General features: G+C 38.5%; 2 protein-coding genes across 3 annotated transcripts; one reads left to right on the forward strand and one right to left on the reverse strand.

The window, feature by feature from the left end:
• Positions 1-1336: 1336 nt before the first annotated feature.
• LOC127426956 (protein FAM104A-like) lies at positions 1337-7473 on the forward strand. The gene is made up of 4 exons (XM_051674178.1): positions 1337-1481; positions 2060-2190; positions 2755-2866; positions 5658-7473. The coding sequence occupies exons 2-4, from the start codon at positions 2159-2161 to the stop codon at positions 5910-5912; spliced, it is 399 nt and encodes a 132-aa protein (XP_051530138.1). The 5' UTR covers positions 1337-1481; positions 2060-2158; the 3' UTR covers positions 5913-7473.
• A 2595-nt stretch (positions 7474-10068) lies between these two features.
• LOC127426938 (AP-4 complex accessory subunit Tepsin-like) lies at positions 10069-21380 on the reverse strand. 2 transcript variants are annotated; one of them, XM_051674140.1, is made up of 13 exons: positions 21052-21379; positions 19792-19864; positions 19609-19700; positions 19363-19456; positions 19106-19173; positions 18788-18869; positions 18399-18467; positions 17789-17977; positions 16449-16623; positions 12953-13066; positions 12749-12827; positions 12526-12660; positions 10069-11070 (listed from the first exon to the last, which is right to left on the reverse strand). In XM_051674140.1, the coding sequence occupies exons 1-13, from the start codon at positions 21088-21090 to the stop codon at positions 10588-10590; spliced, it is 1692 nt and encodes a 563-aa protein (XP_051530100.1). In that variant the 5' UTR covers positions 21091-21379; the 3' UTR covers positions 10069-10587. The 2 variants fall into 2 exon arrangements, with proteins under 2 accessions (XP_051530100.1, XP_051530101.1); XM_051674141.1 differs by lacking the exon at positions 12526-12660 and having other exon boundaries at positions 21052-21380.
• Positions 21381-22856: the final 1476 nt, after the last annotated feature.

Raw genomic sequence — 22856 nt, forward strand, 5'->3', positions numbered from 1 at the left:
CAACTCTGTGAATGTCCTTGAGTGGCCCAGCCAGTGCCCAGACTTGAACCCGATTGAACATCTCTGGAGAGATCTGAAAATGGCTGTGCACCGACGCTCCCTATCCAACCTGATGGAGCTTGAGAGGTCCTGCAAAGAAGAATGGGAGAAACTGCCCAAAAATAGGTGTGCCAAGCTTGTAGCACCATACTCAAAAAGACTTGAGGCTGTAATTGGTGCCAAAGGTGCTTCAACAAAGTATTGAGCAAAGGCTGTGAATACGTGTGCGTGCGTGTGTGTGTGTGTGTGGGGGGGGGGGGGGGGGGGCATAATTTGTGCTTCATATAGTATATGCAAAGCCTTATTATGACTGAATGCCTATGTCTAAGAATTAATCTTCAGTATTTGTTATGTTATGTTATGTTCAGCAGAAAAAAGAAAGTCACACATGAGATGACATGAGGGTGAGTAGCCTAAATAATGACAGAATTGTATTTATTTATTTTTTTCCCCAGAGGAGAAACAATGGAAATTTTAATGCAACCCTGCATAATACACGTCAAATAAACGAAAATACAATTTAACCAACACATTTAGCGCATGTATGAAGATTGTCATTTGTCACGCTTAGTCAAAACGCACTAAAGTGACAGACTCTTGAGCAACCATGCTGGATTATTTTAAGTTACGAAAGCCCCCTTAGCTGCCTTTACGAAATGCCTGTGCATAAAGACTAAACGTTTACAAACACCCCATCGGTTATAATCAATTACGCAATTTCATTCGAACAGTTTACAGCTGTGTATTTACAGTTAATAGAGAGCACGTCAGAAGCGATTTGAATTTGCTACATTTAATTTATATAAGCGAAAGTAACGTTCGAAGTTAGTACGCCACTCGGTAATAATTAAGGAAATAATTAATCTTTTGTTTTAAATAATTTAATGTTTGTTTAATATATATATATATATATATATTAATAAATGCCTATTAAAAAAAATCACCACCCCAACGGCGTTTTTCAAATGCACCTGTCCCAGTATCTTCATGCATTAAAAATGATGAAAAATCCTCAAAAATGATAAATGTTATGACAAAAATGGTTTAATAAGATAGAGCCAACCCCTATAATCTTTTATTTACTGACTGATCGATTTCTTTTGTGTTGGATATTTTCCTTTTTGTTATGTTGTGGCAGAGTTTGATTCTAATAATAATAATAATAATAATAATAATACAAAAATATTGAGACGTCAGAAGCGCCTAGAATTCGCTACATTTAGATCAAAAAAAAAAAAACGAACGAACGTTATGTTCGAATTTAACGTCACTTGCTCAAATGCACGCGTGTTACGTCCAATGTGACGTCATAAAGACAGCAACAGATGGTAAAGTGAGAGAAAGAGAAAAAGCTTGAGATCAGCGACATGGATACATTGTAACTTCGAAAAATGACTGAACTCACGACCAAACAGGCACCCGGCGTCTGTAAATAGAGAGAGGTAGAGTTCTTTACGACCCTTTTCACATAAAGACTGCATTTTATTTTGTTCATATGATTACAATTATTTTGTAGCAAGAACAGTTCGTCGTTTTGGAGGAAGTAAAGTGAACCACATACAGCAGCTCTCTCTGCTTGCCTTTATGAAAGCACCATCGCTGTTTGTCGCAAGTGAACATTAACATCGGGTTGGCATCGATCGTGACACATAATGATGTGCAAATGATCCACGTTGTCAAATTAATATCAGACCTTTTATATGTAAATGATATGGTTAGGTGGTGCTGCTGCCTTCCCTTCCGTCCTTTGTCACTCGTATGCAGACCATTTCTCAGGATGAACAGAGTATAGCATAAGGATATTTACACACAAAGCACTAATTCGCACGAATGTAACGCTAATAGTTATTATCGGATTATTTAAGATTTTATTAGAAGGCCTGAATATTAATATTGTGCTTGTTGCACACCTGCACTGTAATGTAGACATGCCTGCAGCTTCTCTTCATAGGCAGATCGGAAGAATATTTTCCACGTGATCCTCACAATGGACAACATTTGTCATTTTGCACATTATTAGGGAGAAATCTGGGCAGATACTCTCATTTTGCTGAAAGGGAGCCTGGTGGTCTGCTTCTGGTGTTGGAAGAGGTCGTGATTGCCATTATTTGGCTGCCAAATGCACAGACACGAGATGCTGACAGAAAGCAGGTAACATCTACCCTTATATTTGCATATTGTGCTCTTTTAAAAACCATATTTGTGTGTAATCGTGTTTGTTTAATGTGGCAATGTGCTTGAGTCATGCCCTGTGAACATCAGTGATACTGGCTGTTGTCAGTATATGCAGATCTGCTGTAGTACTTCATGACTGGTGGTTATTTTAAGATGGTCTTTTAAAGGACTGATCCTCTTGACTAGATGCTATATCTGTGAAACGAGTCTGTGCTCTTAACCAGCTCTTGTGTTGGTGACATTTTTATTCCTTAAATCTGAGTCATAAGCCTGCAGTGGATATATTGATGACTAATGGTTGTAATCAAGTCTGCAGTGCCCCAATGCTCAAGGAACAGTTATGATCAGTGGTATATTTACTAAAGCTGCCTGCAGGATTGCAGATTATCATCTAGAATATTTTTAACCAGCTCAAACAGGCCCGGTTGTGTAATAATATTATAATAATATGTGTGCTGTGATTTACTCCATGCTTGTTGGATAGATTTTGTGCTGTTGGACCAGCGAAGGAAGCATTATGTTGATAATCTCTGTCAACAGAAAACGCAGACGCAGTTGTGATGCTGAGGAGCTCCAGGTCTTGCCTCAGGCAAAGAGGTCTGGAGGTTATTCCTTCCTACCTGAGGTTAGCCGTGATGTATGGGACTCTGAGGTAAGAGGGCACAACAGTTGACCAAGAGCCTTCTGTCACTCAAGAACAGTCCACTGAAACACTTAGATTCTAGAGCTTATTTCACACCAGAATCCATGGTAGAACATAGAGGGGCTGTTCACACATGGTGTGTTTTCCATTTTGTGTGCTTTGAAGAAATTTTTTTTTTATTGTTGGTCTGTGTACATAGAAGGCAGATGGATGATGTCTTTGGCCTTTTTGTCACATCTTGCTCCTTAATATTAGCAAACTATACATTTGGCAAGTCATTTAGGACATCTGCTTTGTGCATGACACAAGTAATATTTCCAACAATTGTTTACAGACAGATTGTTTCACTTTTAATTGACTATATCACAATTCCAGTGGGTCAGAAGTTTACATACACAAGTTAACTGGGCATTTAAGCAGCTTGGAAAATTCCAGAAAATGATGTCAAGCCTTTAGACAATTAGCCAATTAGCTTCTGATAGGAGATGTACTGAATTGGAGGTGTATCGGTGGATGTATGTTAAGGCATACCTTCAAACTCAGTGCCTTTTTGCTTGACATCATGGGAAAATCGAAAGAAATCAGCCAAGACCCAAAAAAATAAATAAATTGTGGACCCCCACAAGTCTAGTTCATCGTTGGGAGCAATTTCCAAATGCCTAAAGGTGCCACGTTCATCTGTACAAACAATAGTACGCAAGTATAAACACCATGGGACCACGCAGCCATAGTCCTGCTCAGGAAGGAGATGCATTCTATCTCCTAGAGATGAACATAGTTTGGTGCGAAAAGTGCAAATAAATTCCAGAACAACAGCAAAGGACCTTGTGAAGATGCTGAAGGAAACAGGTAGACAAGTATGTATATCCACAGTAAAACAAGTTCTATATCGACATAACCTGAAAGACTGCTCAGTAAGGAAGAAGCCAATGCTCCAAAACTGCCATAAAAAAGCCAGACTACTGTTTGCAAGTGCACATGGGGACAAAGATCTTACTTTTTGGAAAAATGTCCTCTGGTCTAATGAAAAAAAATTGAACTGTTTGGCCATAATGACCATCGTTATGTTTGGAGGAAAAAGGGTGAGGCTTGCAAGCCGAAGAACACCATCCCAACCGTGAAGCATGGGGGTGGCAGCATCATGTTGTGGGGGTGCTTTGCTGCAGGAGGGACTGGTGCACTTCACAAAATAGATGGCATCACGAGGAAGGAACATTATGTGGATATATTGAAGCAACATCTCAAGACATCAGCCAGGAAGTTAAAGCTCGGTTGCAAATGGGTCTTCCAAATGGACAATGACCCCAAGCATACCTCCAAAGTTGTGGCAAAATGGCTTCAGGACAACAAAGTCAAGGTATTGGAGTGACCTTACAAAGCCCTGACCTGAATCTGATAGAAAATTTGTGGGCAGAACTGAAAAAGCATGTGCGAGCAAAGAGGCCTACAAACCTGACACAGTTACACCAGTTCTGTCTGGAAGAATGGGCAAAAATTCAAGCAACTTATTGTGAGAAGCTTGAGGAAGGCTACCCAAAATGTTTGACCCAAGTTAAACTATTAAAAGGCAATGCTACCAAATACTAACACATTTGGGAATGTGTTGAAAGAAATAAAAGCTGAAATAAATCTCTCTACTATTATTCTGACATTTCACATTCTTAAAATAAAGTTGTGATTCTAACTGACCTAAGACAGGGAATGTTTTCTACGATTAAATGTCAGGACTTGTGAAAAACTGAGTTTAAATGTTTTTGGCTAAGGTGTATGTAAACTTCTGACTTCAGCTGTATATCTAGGGGCAGAACAAATATTGAGAGTTTATTAAGTGGTGGCTGGTGCTTTATAAAAGTGGAGAAGCACAAACTATATATTCCAGATTCAATACAAGTTAAGCTCAATCGACAGCATTTGTGGCATAATTACCACAAAAAATACATTTTGGCTTCTCCTCCTTTCCTTAAGAAAAAGAAAAAGAGATCTGGGTTACGGTGAAGCACGTACAATGGAAGTGAATGGGGCCAATCTGTAAATGTTAAAATTTCTGTTCTAAAAGTATTGCCACAAGACATCAACAATATGCATGTTAACATCATTTTAATGATGTGACAAAAACACTTACTATCTGTGTAGATCTATATCCAGTTTTACAAATTTGTTGCCATGATGACATAAACTCTAAAACAACTGTAAAAAAAAAAACAAAACAAAAAAAACGATGATCTAAACAACTTTACAACTCAGATAATACACAAGTTTTAACATAAGAATTAATGTAGAGTATGTGCTTTTATAAAATTTTAAGCTTCACATTTGTGCCTTTTAAACCCTCCAAAAATTGGCGCCATTCACTTCCTTTGTAAGTGCCTCACGGTAACCTCGTTTTTTGCTTTTTTAAAGAGGGACGAGTCTAAATAATTTTTTGTGGTAATCAACATTATGCCACTTATGCTGTAACTTGTATTGAACCTGGAATATTTCTTTAAAGCAATCGCCATTGATATACATAAAAAAATGGTGTACGAGTGAACGCACCTATAAACCTGCCTTCTGCTCAATTCTGTTGCACTCCGTCTAGCTGTTTATGCAAGAACAGTTCAACGGGTGCCTACATTAGAGTGCATTGCAGCTTTTATCTCAAAGCCATATAGGACAAAGTGAAGACATCACTTTGTCCTATATGGCTTTGAGATAAAATCATCCCTATTGAAATCAAAGGATTTGCAGCATTCTCTGCCTACTTATCCCCCAATTAATATTGTATTTTTAACAAACAAAAGTTTTTATTGTCTATCAAAAGTCTTCCAGCAGTGACAGCAGTGGCATCAGCAGTCCAGAGCAGATGGCAGGAGCCAGCTCCATCATCCAGGGCACTGACCAAAGAAGACTCCATGTTTCCCAGGCTCCCTGCAGCCCTCTTGCCCCCATCCACTCAGCTGAAGATCCAGCCATCTCCTTGAGCCAAAACAACGTCTCATATGATAACATCAACCGCATCTTGAGAGAGGCCCACTTCAATAGCCTGCAAAGTCGTGGTCAACAAGGGCCAACATGATTGGCGATGACTCTTCCAACACCCATTGTTGGAGCAGTGAACAGGGGACCTTTGAGAGGGACATTATGGGCCACTTTAAGGCCTGGCACAAATAGAGACCCTCTACATACATTTGTGTTTATGTGGGGCTCTATTTCATGTGTTCACCATGAACTTCACATAGGTGCTATGTAAAAGAAATATCTTGAAAAACAGCATATTCTTTTAAGATTGTAAGCTCCCCCCCCCCCCCGCCCCCTTTACTTTACAAATAAATAAAAACACATGGTGCTACTCAGCTAATGGTGCAGTTATGAAAAGTCATTCTTTGACTCCATAAGACCAATGCATTTAGTTGTTTTGCCACTCTTTGTCAGTTAAGGAATATAACTCTATTAATTTCCTTTACTTTGAGAGCTGAGTTGAAACTAAACCATGTGATTATATTTTCAGGCCTGCTTTGGAAGTGTTTAGTCATTCCAGTTAGATTACTTATGCTGTTGTCATGTGTTTACAGAAGTTCTGGTTTGGTTTTCACTGGAATTTTGACTTTTTTGGGAAGCTTTTGGGGCTTGATGATTGCTTGCATATTTAAAACTCAGGTTTAGTGGTGTTCTTTATGTGCCATGAAGTGGGGACGTTGTAGCTATGGTTTAGACTCCAAACAAGGAACCAGGTGCCAGATCTTTAGAAATTGGTACTAGGGTAGTCTTACTTTACAATGACAAATTAGCAAACAAACATTTTTGCACACAATTTGGTAGAAATAGGCATTTGGACTATTCTGAAATTCATGAATGCATGCTGGATTAATGTTCATAAGGAAGTGCTCTTTAAGAATTTAAAGAAGGTTAAAGCAATTAAAAACATTACAAATGTGGCAAAATGAAAGCAAAACATTATAGGAAAGATCCTGATTTAATCTTCAACTTTTAGAATTGGTTAGAGCTTGAAATATACTGGTTTAGTTCGGTCACTGGGTTCCCTGTAATTTGAGGACTTGTTTTCTATGGGCAGACCATAGGAATGCCCTAAAATTAGCCTGCACCTTATGTCAAAGCAAAGTCCTAAGAAATATTTTACCATTACATCTATACAACCTAATTTTGCTGGTTTTTATGCATTGTTTGACCAAAATACAATGGCTTATAGAATTTTGGAATGGTATAGCTTACAGTTGTAATGTAGTGCTCTTAAACTTAGTTTGCACAAATGTAGTCCAGTTGTTTTTAGATACACCAGTCTAGAACTGTTTCAGTTTCAGCTCAGTTAAAACAGGTTGTATAAGGACAATTAGGTCTCGTCTGAGCCATTCTCGAGAAGGCAATATAATTGTATAGAACAAACTGATATTACCTTCAACTTGTCCGTGCACAATACCATTCAACCCAGGCACTGTGCTTTATATGTAAGACAATTAGCTTTTGATGACTGATGATGATTATCTCTGCTATCACCATTCTGTTTTGTATGTAGGACTGTACATAACATATAGCTAGCAAATATACAATATTTGAATCATTATTTTATGAACTGTTCCTCTATTGTAAATGCAAATAAAAGGTTCTTTTTTTAATATACATTCTTTGTGTGTGTGTGCACGGGCGTGCATGTAAATTCCTTCTAATAGCTGTTTCATTGTTTATTGAAACCTGTCTTTCCGAAACATGGCTTTTGTTGCAATGAGTTAAATACCCATCTATCAGATTCAAATACTATAACATTTCCACGCAAGACAGTTGAGCATACACATATTTGCACATAAGTTAGAAATGTAAAGTTTTGGTAAGATGCATTTCAATCAAACTCTGTGTATTAATGTTTGTTCATATGTTTACTATACAGATAGGAGACTGGAAGACAGAAGTGCTTTTAGTGAGAGGAAAATGTGTTGTGGAAATTCCAAGAGTAATAACCGTTGCGAGAACATTCGCATTTAACACCACAACGGCAAAAGCATCCTGAGTTGTTTATCTCTCGTATCTTAAATCAAAAATCAAAATGACTTTGAAGAATTACAAATAGTACACAGTTAGCGATCGTAATTACTCCTGTGAACCATTAGCAGCATTTGTACAGTGCACAAAGAGTAAACTGCAATTGTAATTCATGCTTAAAGGAATAGTTCACCCAAAAATGAGCATTCCATCATCATTTACTAACCCCTATGAATTTTTTTATTCTGTTGAACACAAAAGGAGGGACTGACAGCCTCAGTCACGATTTAGTCATTACATCTGTTTCCATTCAATGAAAGTGAATGGTGACTGAGGCTGTCAGTCTTCCTAACAAATCCTTTTGAGTTCCACAATGTTTAAAAAAGTCATACTGGGTTGGAACAGCACGAAGGTGAGTAAATGATGCAATAATATATTCAAGAGAATAAAATAGCTTTTTCTCAGGTCAGCACACAACCTTATATTTGATTAAAGGAATATTCCGGGTTCAATACAAGATAAGCACAATCGACAGCATTTGTGGTAGAGGAAGACTGATACACTATATTGCCAAAAGTATTCGCTCACCCATCCAAATAATTGAATTCAGGTGTTCCAATCACTTCCATGGCCACAGGTGTATAAAATGAAGCACCTAGGCATGCAGACTGCTTCTACAAACATTTGTGAAAGAATGGGCCGCTCTCAGGAGCTCAGTGAATTCCAGCGTGGTACTGTGATAGGATGCCACCTGTGCAACAAGTCCAGTCGTGAAATTTCCTCGCTACTAAATATTCCACAGTCAACTGTCAGTGGTATTATAACAAAGTGGAAGCGATTGGGAATGACAGCAACTCAGCCACGAAGTGGTAGGCCACGTAAAATGACAGAGCGGTGTCAGTGGATGCTGAGGTGCATAGTGCGCAGAGGTCACCAACTTTCTGCAGAGTCAATCGCTACAGACCTCCAAAGTTCATGTGGCCTTCAGATTAGCTCAAGAACAGTGCGTAGAGAGCTTCATGGAATGGGTTTCCATGGCCGAGCAGCTGCATCCAAGCCATACATCACCAAGTGCAATGCAAAGCGTCGGATGCAGTGGTGTAAAGCACGCCGACACTGGACTCTAGAGCAGTGGAGACGCGTTCTCTGGAGTGATGAATCACGCTTCTCCATCTGGCAATCTGATGGACGAGTCTGGGTTTGGCGGTTGCCAGGAGAACGGTACTTGTCTGACTGCATTGTGCCAACTGTGAAGTTTGGTGGAGGGGGGATTATGGTGTGGGGTTGTTTTTCAGGAGCTGGGCTTGGCCCCTTAGTTCCAGTGAAAGGAACTCTGAATGCTTCAGTATACCAAGAGATTTTGGACAATTCCATGCTCCCAACTTTGTGGGAACAGTTTGGGGATGGCCCCTTCCTGTTCCAACATGACTGCGCACCAGTGCACAAAGCAAGGTCCATAAAGACATGGATGAGCGAGTTTAGTGTGGAAGAACTTGACTGGCCTGCACAGAGTCCTGCCCTCAACCCGATAGAGCACCTTTGGGATGAATTAGAGCAAAGACTGCGAGCCAGGCCTTCTCGTCCAACATCAGTGTCTGACCTCACAAATGCGCCTCTGGAAGAATGGTCAAAAATTCCCATAAACACACTCCTAAACCTTGTGGAAAGCCTTCCCAGAAGAGTTGAAGCTGTTATAGCTGCAAAGGGTGGGCCGACATCATATTAAACCCTATGGATTAAGAATGGGATGTCACTTAAGTTCATATGCGTCTAAAGGCAGACGAGCGAATACTTTTGGCAATATAGTGTATATCGGTGCCGATAGGAACTCGTTATCGGCAAAAATCTATAGTGATAGTTGCCGATATAATTATTTTTTTTTCATAATTTCAAAATATGAGTCCCCGCTGTGTTTTTTGAGCTTGTTTACAATTAAAACTCCCACGTTATGCACCAAATCTTAATTTTTTTCTGGTTATTTGGGGGATTTTGGTTGAACAATAAACTGCATATGGGATTTTATTTATTTAGGACTCTTTATCTTGCCCGTCTTAGTAAGTAAAGACTACAAAATGTCTTTGACATTCTGTAAATCAATCGGCTGATTAAATGGTTAGCAACCTTTCCCACCACCTTAGTTAACGGTATCACCAAAATCCACTATTGGTGGACCTCTAATTTGTGGCATAATGTTGAGTAACACAAAAATTAAGATTTGTCCTTCCTTTTCTTAAAAAAAAAAAAAAAAAAAAGCAAAAATTGAGGTTACAGTGAGGCATTTGCAATGAAATTGAATGGGACCAATTTTTGGAGGGTTTTAATGCAGAAATATGAAGCTTATAATTTTATAAAAGCACATATTAATTCCTCTGTTAAAACTTGTGTATTTTTTTATGAGCTGTAGTTGTTTAAATCATCGTTTTTATGGTTGTTTTAGGGTTAAAGGCCTCACAACATAACTTTACACAGAAAAGGTTAGCAGGGTTAGCAAAGGTTTATCACACTAAGCTTATGTTAACATGTATAATGTTTATGTCTTGTGGCTATACTTTTGAGTATTTTAACATTTACGAATTGGCCCCATTCACTTCCACTGGGTCTCATTTAACCCAGTTTTTTTTTTTTTTTTTTTTTTTTTTTTTTAAGAAGAGGAGGATCAAGTCTACATTCATTTTTATGTCGATAGAGCTTAACCTCTATTGAACCCGGAATATTCCTTTAAACCCTTTTTTTTATTTATTTCTAAATGGAAGTTGGCATCAGAGATTGAGGAAGGAGAAGGCTGACACTTGCTCACTGCAATGCTTAGGTTCACTAGCAGTAGATGTAGGTGACCCTGCAGTTCTCTTATAGCTTTTCTCAATCAAACAGTCTGTGTCTGTAGTGGCCTCCACACCTGTCTGGCCATCTGGCTCAACAAGAACAGGTTCAACCAAACATACAGGTTTGCTTCTGTTCACGAGCTCCATTCCGCTGAAGAGCGACAGTCTTGGAGGTTCTGGGACCCTGGAGCTGTCCGTGGGTCTGTTTTCCTCCTCTGCTTGTTCCCTTTTAATATGAGGTGGCTTTTCTGATTGGATTATAGAGGTTGCTGTTTCTACTAATGTTCCTGGAAGGATGGTGTTGGTCAAAGATTCAGTGGGCTGGTGTGAGAGTGAAGAGCGGGATGACACTGGACCCCCAACACGGTCACACCTGGGACTCGTGACCCAACCAAGCAAGGCCTCAAACTGCCTTAGGAGCTAGTTAAACAAAAATAACCAGTTAGACCCATATTATTGCATTTATCTATTTATGAATGCACTGGAATATTATCTCTGTTGCAGAACAACTCCAATAACATTCACACATGCCATCATCATTTGAATGCTTACATTTGATAGTAAATCAAACAACTCCATACTCTAATAAACACGTAGCACACAATTACTCTGAGAAATCATGCAATTCTTTATCAGATGGAACAATATTTGGTAACACTTTACAGTACGGTTCAGTTTGTTAACAAGTAAATGCACTAGGTATCATGAACAGTCACTTTTTACAGCATTTATTAAGCTTTGTTAATGTTAATTCATTGAAATATGATTGTTCATTGTTAAATCATGTTTGCTCTTAATGCATTAACTAATAATATTAAACTTTTAATATAAAAAATGTATTAGTATAAGCTGAAATTAAAGAAATATTCCAAGTTCAATACAAGTTAAGCTCAATCGACAGCATTTGTGACTATGTTGATTACCACAAATATTTATTTTGAATCGCAACTCCTTTAAAAAAAAAAAAAAGCAAAAATCGAGGTTACAGTGATCGAGGCACTTACAATGGAAGTGAATGTGGCCAGAAGGCAGAACTGTGAAAATCATAATTTTTACAGTTATTTTAGGGTTTTACGGTTTGTTGACATTACATCGTCATGGAAACTAAGTTGTAAAATTGGCTATAACTTTACACAGAAAAGGTTAGTAAGTGATTTTAACACACTAAAATCATGTTAACATGCATACTGTTTACATCTTTTGGCCATACTTTTGAAATAGTGAGTATTTTAACGTTCATAAAGTGGCCCCCATTCACTTCCATTGTAAGTTTCTCACTGTAACCCAGAATTTGTGCTTATTTTTTTTAAAAGAGGACCAAGTCAAAATTAATTTGTGTGGTAATCAATATTATGTCACAGATGCTGTTAATTGAGTTCAACTGGTATTGAACCCGGAATATTCCTTTAACATTAACCAAGATTAGCAAATGCTGAAAGATTGATGTTCATGTTAAATAACGTATTTAACTAATGTTAACAAATACAACCTTTTTGTGAAGTTTTACTCAATTTTCTATAAAAAAAATTTCAGTACTGAATAAAATCTACATCCATTTCCTTCAACTTTCCAAAAACTTTTTCTAAGTTTGTCACCATGCATTCTAAGACGTTCTCATTCACGAAGCATACATGCCATTTTGACTAAAACCAGGTTTGACTGTGATGCTTAAAAATGCTGCCTTGATGGGCAGCTCACTTGGCTTTGGAACAAAGCCAATAGAGCTTCATTCTATACCTCTATGTATGTGTCATCTAAAGAGAGTGTTAAATAGCACTTGGATAATTGTGTGGTTTTATGTTTCTATTTAGTATATACTAGCTATTAAAGAACTGCTTCCTTCTACTAACTCAAACTAGGTTTGGGACCCGGTACCTTGGTTGCCTTGTTGGCGACAGGCCCTGTGGTTCCTTCACTAAGCTGTGCAAGGCGTTTGTGTGTGATATTAAATATATGGTCTAGAGAGAGAAAGTCTGAAGACATCAGGCAGGCTAGAGCACACAATGCCCTCTGTAGGAAGGAAATAGAAATTGGTTATGTGCCTTCAATATCAGAACCAACTTCATCAAGTACCTAAAATGATAACAGGAGACTTTACCATTTGGATGATATGGGTGTGATCCTGGAGTTTGCGAGAGAGAAGTTCAACGACCACCTCACAGTTGAGAGTGGAACATCTGAAAGCAGACAATTATTGTGTCTATGACAGTACTGAGAAATGGAACTTATAAACTTTAATGTGAAATACTTATAAGCACACTGATGCCAATATCAAGCACAGGTCAAATAATGAATAATTTACTCTTTGATGAAGTGCTGGCTCTCCTCCCTGGATAGGAAGACTTTGGAGCCACTGGTTAAACTGTTGATAAGTAACATCTCCTGACCACAGTCCCCCAACTGCATGGCCTCAACACTGATTGAAAAGAACACAATATCTCAGAATGAGATATAATCTCACAAAACTTGTCAAGAATATGTTCAGGTCCTATTTAAAGTGATAGTTCACCTAAAAATGAAAATTCTCTCATCATTTACTCACCCTCATGCCATCCCAGATGTGGTTGAATTCTCTCTTCTGCTGAACACAATCAAAGATTTTTAGAAGAATATTTCAGCTCTGTAGGTCCTCACAATGCAAGTGAATGGTGACCAAAACTTTGAAGCTCCAAAAAGCACATAAAGTCAGCATACAGTAATCCATACACCTCCAGTGGTTTAGTCTATATCTTCAGAACATAAGTGATATGATAGATGTGGGTGAGAAACAGATAAATATTTAAGTCCTTTTTTACTATCAATCTCCACTTTAACTTATACATTCTGAAAGTGAAAGTGGAGATTTAAAGAAAAAAAGGACTTAAATGTTTACCTGTTTCTCACCCACACCTATCATGTTGCTTCTAAAGACATGGATTTAACCACTGGAGTTGTATGGATTACTTTTATGCTGCCTTTATGTGCTTTTTAGACCTTCAAATGTCTGGCCACAATTCACTTGCACTGTATGGATCTAAAGAGCTGAGATATTCTTCTAAAAATCTTCATTTGTGTTCTGCAGAAGAAAGTCATGAACAGGGTAAGTAAATTATGAGAGAATTTTAATTTTTGGGTGAATTGTCCTTTTAACTCCAAAAATTAAAAGTAATAAATAAGAAATTATGTTTTGCTTAAAGAAAATTAAGCCTTTTTAGTACCATTATTATTAATATCCTTTGCATTGTTACATTACTTTCATTACAATGAATTACTGTAATGTGATAAACACTGTAATGCAATAGCACATCATTTATAGGGGCAGTGGTGGCTCAGCAGTTAAGGGTTACTAATCAGAAGGTTGGGGGTTCAAGCCCCAGCACTGCCAAGATGCCACTGTTGGGCCCTTGACCCTATCTGCTTCAGGGGCGCTGTATCATGGCTGACCCTGCACTCTGACCCCAGCTTAGCTGGGATATGTGAAAAACAGAATTTCACTGTATATGTGCTAATGTGTGATAAATAAATAAAATTAATTAATTAATTAATTTATATTGATATTTGCTCCCTGGAATTTATTTTGTGCCCTTATATATTTTGTTTTCTTATATAAAACATGAAGTGTGTCAGCCATTTATGCAATACTTCAATAGGATCAAGGAATTAAAATTGTCAATGTGACGAGGAGGAGGGCATGGCCAGGCCGTGATGGAGCACGGCAAGCACTGAATCAGCTGATCAGTGGGACAGCGAGATAAAGGGCAGCCGGAGACGCCGGTTCGAGAGAGAGATGCACGCGGCCGCGCTGTATGTGCGTCTGTGTTTGTTTATGTTTTATGTTGTTTTAAGTTCATTTTTATCATTTAAGTTTATGTTGACTGTTCAGCTGGTTCCCGCCTCCTCCTTGCCCACCTTTACCTGTTACAGTCACTACCTTGTCTAAAAAAACTAGAAAATCCAAGAAAAATATCAAGTATTTCAAATGTAAGATGCCAGATAAAAAAAACAAAGGAATTCGAACCCCCGTTTACACATGTAAATATTGCACAATTGGTTATATATATATATATATATATATATATATATATATATATATATCACACACACACACACACACACACACACACACACACACACACACACACACACACACACATACACAGTTGTGCTCAAAAGTTTGCATACCCTGGCAGAAATTGTGAAATTTTGGCATTGATTTTGAAAATATGACTGATCATGTCTTTTATTTAAGGATAGTGATCATATGAAGCCATTTATTATCACATAGTTGTTTGGCTCCTTTTTAAATCATAATGATAACAGAAATCACCCAAATGGCCCTGATCAAAAGTTTACATACCCTTGAATGGTTGGCCTTGTTACAGACACACAAGGTGACACACACAGGTTTAAATGTCAATTAAAGGTTAATTTCCCACACCTGTGGCTTTTTAAATTGCAATTAGTGTCTGTGTATAAATAGTCAATGAGTTTGTTAGCTCTCACGTGGATGCACTGAGCAGGCTAGATACTGAGCCATGGGGAGCAGAAAAGAACTGTCAAAAGACCTGCGTCAAAAGGTAATGGAACTTTATAAAGATGGAAAAGGATATAAAAAGATATCCAAAGAGAAATGCCAGTCAGTACTGTTCAATCACTTATTAAGAAGTGGAAAATTCGGGGATCTCTTGATACCAAGCCAAGGTCAGGTAGACCAAGAAAGATTTCAGCCACAACTGCCTGAAGAATTGTTCGGGATACAAAGAAAAACCCACAGGTAACCTCAGGAGAAATACAGGCTGCTCTGGAAAAAGACGGTGTGGTTGTTTCAAGGAGCACAATACTTGCTGACCCCTCTCCAAACATAGCGCTTATGGTTGTGACCATAAAGGTCTATTTTGGTCTTGTCACTCCAAATTACAGTGTGCCAGAAGCTGTGAGGCGTGTCAAGGTATTGTCGGGCATATTGTAACTGGGCTTTTTTTGTGGCATTGGCACAGTAAAGGCTTCTTTCTGGCAACTCGACCATGCAGCTAATTTCTGTTCAAGTGTCGTCGTATTGTGCTCCTTGAAACAACCATACTGTCTTTTTCCATGGCTCAGTATCTAGCCTGCTCAGTGCATCCATGTGAGAGCTAACAAACTCATTGATTATTTATACACAGACACTAATTGCAATTTAAAAAGCCACAGGTGTGGGAAATTAACCTTTAATTGCCATTTTAACCTGTGTGTGTCATCTTGTGTGTCTGTAACAAGGCCAAACATTCAAGGGTATGTAAACTTTTGATCAGGGCCATTTGGGTGATTTCTGTTACCATTATGATTTAAAAAGGAGCCAAACAACTATGTGATAATAAATGGCTTCATATGATCACTATCCTTAAATAAAAGACATGATCAGTCATATTTTCAAAATCCATGCCAAAATTTCACAATTTCTGCCAGGGTATGCAAACTTTTGAGCACAACTTTATATGTGGCATTTTTTTGTCATCTTTGCCCTGGTTAATTCCTGACCCTGTTTCATAATGCAAAAAATACTAATGGTCCTAAACATAGGCTTTATTTGCTTTATGCAAAATAATTATAGGTGAAATATGCCCCAGACCTTAAGATGTAGCATCTCAGTTTATGAATACACAAATCACACTGTACACCATTTATGCTGCAGTTTTAATACTAGAAATGAAAAGCTAGCATTAAATTTCCCCTAAGCTATGCAATGACCTGGCATTATTGACCTCAAACACTTGTGAAAGCAATGCTGACTTCCATCTAAAGCACAAAAAACCTTGCAGCAGTGTAAGCCTGACTCTTACCGTTCAGATAGGTCGCCACTCTCCCGACTTGCCCCTGAATGGCTGCCCGAGCCACCCGACTTACTGCTTCTGCCCACTGAGGCCTGGCTGACTGGAGCATTCTCCTGGGAGGAGTTGTGCCCACTGTCTGTTTCCTCCCAGCCTCCACCAGCTTGCCCTGGAGACCTGTAAGATGCTGAAACAAAAATGAAAATTCTGTCATTATTTAGTCACCCTCATGTTGTTCTAAACCCATATTACTTTCTTCTGTGGAACAAAAAAAATATATTTTTAAGAAACTTCATGTAGCTGTTCACCCAAAAAGTAAAATTCTCTCATCATTTACTCACCCTCATGCCATCCCAGATGTGTATGACTTTCTTCTGAAGACAAACAAAGATTTTTAGAAGGATATTTCAGCTCTGTAGGTCCGTACAATGCAAGTGAATGGTGACCAAAACTTTGAAGCTCCAAAAAAGCACATAAAGGCAGTTTAAAAGTAATCCATAAGATTCCAGTGGTTTAATCAATGTCTTATGAAACGATCCAATCGGTTTTGGATGAGAACAGACCAAAATATAACCATAAGCAGTCTCCTTGGCGATCATGATTTCAAGCTCGATTACACTTCCTATAGTGCCATCTAGTGCTCTGCACATGCGTCAAGCACTAGGAAGTGTAACTGAGCTTGAAATCATGATCGTGCCAAGAGACTGCAATGGTAAGATGTACAGTGAAAAAAGAGTTACGCTTTGGTCTGTTCTTACCCAAAACTGAATCAGACAACATGGATTAAACCATAGAGTCTTATGTATTACTTTTATGCTGCCTTTATGTGCTCTTTAGAGCTTCAAAGTTTTGATCACCATTCACCTGCATTGCATAGACCTACAGAGCAGATATATTCTTAAAAAAAAATCTTCATTTGTGTTCTACAGAAGAAACAAAATGGTGGCATGAGGGTAAATAAATGAGAAGAGAATATTTCTTTTTGGGTGAACTATCCCTTTAGTGAACTATCCCAAGCTCTAAAAATGACAAAACCTAGCAAACCTATATTGCACCATCAAACCATACCAAACAACTTGTGGGCTATATTCCAAGTCTTCTGAAGTCATACATTAGCTTTGGATAAGAAACGGACTGAAATTTATGACGGTATTCATCTTTAGTTAGTTGTCATTTTGAGAACTGCTGCGACCAGATCATTAACCTGTCTGAAGATTCTTCAAAATATTGATTTTTTTGGTTCCAAAGAAGGAAAGCAGTCCACAGATTTACACTGTTACTTTAAAATGCACTTTTGTGTGATAGCTGGACCTGCTTTTAAACCTCACATGACTGATTTGTGCTTGGCTCACCTCTGTGGCTGTGCAATCGGATGTTGTAGGCACAAGCTGGCATTGCCATCTCCACAGTAGCAGAGGGCGCCACCACAGCGTGGTAGTGATTGTCATGAAGACAGATTCCAGGATGCTCTATTGGGGGAAGGACAGCGCTGGCCACCACCTCGGCAGCTTTCTGAATCTTGTCCAACAGACTCCCTCCACCTTAACAAGGGAGGGAAACATTGCATGAAATAAGAGGAAACGCATCTGCATGACTTGCAGTTGTAAACAATGAAAGTCATAGTGGTTATCTCAGGATTTGGATAAATGAAATTCAAGGGATAGTTCACCCAGAAATAATTCTGTCATCATTTTCTCACCCATATGACTTTTCACCTTCCGTGGAACACAAAAGGAGAAGATAGGCAAAATGTTTGCCTCAGTCACCATTCACTTGCATTTTACATCGAAAAGATGCAATGAAAGTGAATGGTTACTGAGGCTAACTTTCCGCCTATCATCTCCTTTTGTGTTCCACAGAAGAAAGTTGCATGGGTTTGAAACAACATGAAGGGGAGTATGGTAAATGATGACAGAATTTGCATGTTTGGGTGAACTATCTCTTTAAATAACTGCTTCTTACTGGACTCCTTCCTTCCTGGGCTGTATCCGAACCCCTGCATGCCAGACCTGTGCGACTCTGAGCCCATTCCTGCAGACAAAAAGGCTTTAAATTCACAAGTTTGTATGCTAGAAACAAGGTAGAATCAGAGATGTGTAATATGGGCATGTCTACATACTGTATAGTAGCTTCAGTACACTGCTGCATGTGATACAACAATGTAGCAATTTGCAGTAGAATCTTAACATACTCTACTATATCTACTGTATTCATACAACATTACAAAGACACGAAGAGTATATGCTTGAAACATATAGGCCTACTATAATTCACTGACACAAAAGTTCTGTATTAAACATGTTAAATGGAGATGTTTGTATAGAGGTATAAACTAAATCCCTTTCACTCACCCATGGATGTTGTTACTGTTTTGCATGGAGAGAGTGCAGAATCTGAGGACATGATTTCATTAAAGAGAAGGCTAGCCAACTCCTGTATTGAAACAAAAGCTGAAAACTCAATATGAAAATTCACAAACAAAATTGCATAAATTACATATTGCATATTTTTTATACAAAAGGTGCATCTATTTGTAACATACATTCTAAAATATAACCATTCCTATATATAGCATACATTATAAAATAGCATGTATTCTTTGAAGGTTTTAAAGGGTCAATCATACTGATTTTGTTAATCACAGGGTGACTGCACAGAGATTATTTTACCTGAGCCGAGCTTCTGACTTTCTGAAAGGGAGCATTCCCGTGGATGGGGTCTGGGGGGCCACTGTAAACTAAGAGAGACACAACGTGCACTTGAAGAAGAGGACAATTTCTAGACAGGAGTTATTAACTGAAACATTATGGAATGATCTTGGCATGATGCAAGTACACAGTTTCTTTAAAATTAGAATTGTACAATTCCTTTGACTTTTCTTTTAGAATGGTTCAGGCCATATTGTGAATTGTTCGGACCTCCTTACCAATTACTTCCTGTATAAAAGTAGCATTCCGCCGTAGCTCTGTGAGGAAGTGAGGGGGTCCATGGCTACATAAATGCAGGAGGATCTTCAGGACCTTGGACAAGGTTAAACAGGCACAATAATCTTTTAAAACATTCAACTTGAGTAAGATGCTTGTGAGATCCTACTCACAACTTACTGATTGGTGAGAGTTCATAAATCACCCCTTGTTGAATCTACAACATTGAAGTAACCACCCCATCTCACCTTGAGTTTGACGTGGCAGGACTCCACCTGCAGTCGCTCCAAGAGATACTCCAGAAGACACTGGCAGCAGCCCACTGACTCATGGGAAATTTCTTAGGTTACATTAAGAGTCAAGGTAAACATCACAGAACATCCATTATTATGTTCTACTCTAGACTAGCTGCTATACTTGAGAAAGGATACTGCCGATTTCCTCAAAGAGATAACCGGGACAGGGCGATTCGTCATCTGCTGTTGCCCGCATGAGTGTGGGCACCTGAGATAGAAGCATCGAAAGAGCATCCAAAAGTGATTTATAACAGGGTTAGTGTACCTGGAGTAACCTGGGGTTAAGTGGTGGTTTTCATGGATCAAACATTGCAGGGTTCAATCCAACAACAGTGTTCACCACATTACTGCTAACTGTTCACCCTTACACCTTAATTGGATCTCATATTTAGAAAGAACGGACACTAATATTAAAAAAAGAAAACCAGGATCCCTTTACAAAAAAGTACTGTGATGGTACCACAGTGATGGTATCAGATGATAACAGTATGGTAATTTCATATATACTATGGAATTGAAAGATTGCAATATTCATATGCCATGGTATTTATATGGGACTCAAAGGTACTTCAAAGAGTACCATAATATTAGTACAACCATAGTACAAAAGCACCCAAAATGGTACAACTCCAAAATACCTTGGTACTGCCATGGTACATGCTATGATACTGATATGATACAAACTATGATTTTAACAAGGCACATGTCCCAAAACCATAGTTACATGTCTCAAAACCATGGTACTGTAATAATACATGTCTAAAAACCATGGTACTGTCATGGTTCTTGTCTAAAAACCATTGTATTGCCATGGTACATGTCTAAAAACCAAGGTACTGCCATGGTACATGTCCCAAAACCATGGTACCGTTATGGGACATATCGCAAAACCATGGTACTGCCATGGCACATGTCCCAAAACCATGGTACTGCCATGGCACATGTCGCAAAACCATGGTACTGCCATGGCACATGTCGCAAAACCATGGTACTGTAATAATACATGTCTAAAAACCATGGTACTGTTATGGGACATGTCGCAAAACCATGGTACTGCCATGGCACATGTCGCAAAACCATGGTACTGCCATGGCACATATCCCAAAACCATGGTACTGTTATGGGACATGTACCAAAACCATGGTACTGCCATGGTACGTGTCTAAAAACCAAGATACTGCTATGGTACATGCCCAAAAATCATGGTATTGCCAAGGTGCATATCTAAAAATCTTGGTACCGCCATGGTACTTTTTGATTGTTATTTGATAGTGTATATAAACCAATATAAATCATATGCAGAGAAACTGTTAATTTAACCACTGCTAGCTAATAAACAATATGGAAACCAAGAGCTGAAATGACACTATTTTTCACGCTGTCAGAGATACGTACTTTTTGCAGGAAAAACATCCGTTCCAGTAATGTAGCCATGATTAAACAATCTGTGTTTTTTCGCCTGTCTATGTACCATTGCTCACAGGGCGGGTGACCGTCCTGGTCACTGCCTGCCCCAAAATATCTACACAAACAACACAGACCTCTGCTTAGCTTCTCCACTCCGGTTTGACGTCAAATGTATAATGGTGTTGGTCTTTGACTGTATTTGACTGCTGTTTAAAACGAAAGTGACTCGGAACACACATAACATTCGAACTTTCATTAAACTCCATACAGCTACGCATTTAAATTATTAATAAAAACCGATCTCGTGACATTGAACTACATAAAAAGCAGTACGCGACTGAATTGAAGGATGTTTTAGCCAATAGGACGCAGTCATAAACGACACGTGACTGAATAGGGAAGTTAATTCAAAGTGGAAGTCCTCTCTCCTGAAAATGTCTTCGTTCTGCGTTTCTATTGGCTCTTCACCAGAAGTAGCGCAAGAAAAAAAGAGAAAGAAAACCAATCAGTGCTTTTAGTTTCCAAACGAACGCACAGATTGGCCAATCACTTGTCAATGGGCGGTTTGCACATGTTATTTCAGAGGTCACTCAGTATTGCGCTGTTCATCTTCAATAAAAACTACTGAGGTCTCTGTGTTTAAATACAGACTTTCGTGAATTAAAATGAACAGACACAGTGTTTTTCAATCAGTCTCAAAGTATTGACAGATTTAGAGCTCACTAAATTATTTGTTTCTTTATAAAAGGACTGTTGTAGGTCTTGAGCTATGTCTGGTTCAAATGTTTGGACTCGCAGCAGAGCGCGGATGAGACTCTTCCCGGAGCTGCTTGCCCAGTGCTCAGCAGAGGTACATTGAATTTGTAGTGTCTAAAATATTATGTTAATTTTTTGCATATATAATAAATATATATATAGTATATATATTATCCAGTATATGCAAGGTTATGCTTTGTTCCTGTTATTTATTTTATTGTAAAAATGTTTTTATATTACTAGGCAGCTACCTATGGTAAATGTGTGGCCGCCACATCCACTGGCAAACAAGAGCTGAGCCAAAATATGTGTGCCAAAGAATTTGAAGCACTGAAGATCTGCTTTCAATCTGCTGTGAGTGTATTGAATACCACCCCCCCCCCCCCCCCCCCCCCCCCGTTTACACATGTAAATATTGCACAATTGGTTAATCACATATATATATATATATATATATATATATATATATATATACACAGTGCATCTGGAAAGTATTCACAGCGCTTCACTTTTTCCACATTTTGTTATGTTATAGTCTTATTCCAAAATGGATTAAATTCATTATTTTTCTCAAAATTCTACAAACAATACCCCATAATGACAGCGTGAAAGAAGTTTGTTTGAAATCTTTGCAAATTTATTAAAAATAAAAAAAATAAAAAAAAATCACATGTACATAAGTATTCACAGCCTTTGCCATGACACTCAAAATTGAGCTCAGGTGCATCCTGTTTCCACTGATCATCCTTGAGATGTTTCTACAACTTGATTGGAGTCCACTTGGGGTAAATTCAGTTGATTGGACATGATTTGGAAAGGCACACACCTGTCTATATAAGGTCCCACAGTTAACAGTGCATGTCAGAGCACAAACCAAGCCATGAAGTCCAAGGAATTGTCTGTAGACCTCCGAGACAGGATTGTATTGAGGCACAGATCTGGGGAACGGTACAGAAAAATGTCTGCAGCATTGAAGGTCCCAATGAGCACAGTGGCCTCCATCATCCATAAATGGAAGAAGTTTGGAACCACCAGGA

This window comes from Myxocyprinus asiaticus, chromosome 36 (genome assembly GCF_019703515.2).
Source record: "Myxocyprinus asiaticus isolate MX2 ecotype Aquarium Trade chromosome 36, UBuf_Myxa_2, whole genome shotgun sequence".
Taxonomy (NCBI): Eukaryota; Metazoa; Chordata; class Actinopteri; order Cypriniformes; family Catostomidae; genus Myxocyprinus; species Myxocyprinus asiaticus.

What these genes read in the sequence shown, in the direction of transcription:
- LOC127426956 (XM_051674178.1), top strand. Translation starts at nt 2,159, where the DNA reads ATGCACAGACACGAGATGCTGACAGAAAGCAG. An exon ending in GAGATGCTGACAGAAAGCAG is followed by an intron (nt 2,191 to 2,754) that starts GTAACATCTACC and finishes CTCTGTCAACAG; the next exon opens with AAAACGCAGACGCAGTTGTG. An exon ending in GTGATGTATGGGACTCTGAG is followed by an intron (nt 2,867 to 5,657) that starts GTAAGAGGGCAC and finishes GTCTATCAAAAG; the next exon opens with TCTTCCAGCAGTGACAGCAG.
- LOC127426938 (XM_051674140.1), bottom strand. Translation starts at nt 21,090, where the DNA reads ATGGCTACATTACTGGAACGGATGTTTTTCCTGCAAAAA. An exon ending in CCTGCCACGTCAAACTCAAG is followed by an intron (nt 19,457 to 19,608) that starts GTGAGATGGGGT and finishes ACCTTGTCCAAG; the next exon opens with GTCCTGAAGATCCTCCTGCA. An exon ending in AGCCAGCACTTCATCAAAGA is followed by an intron (nt 12,828 to 12,952) that starts GTAAATTATTCA and finishes GTCTGCTTTCAG; the next exon opens with ATGTTCCACTCTCAACTGTG.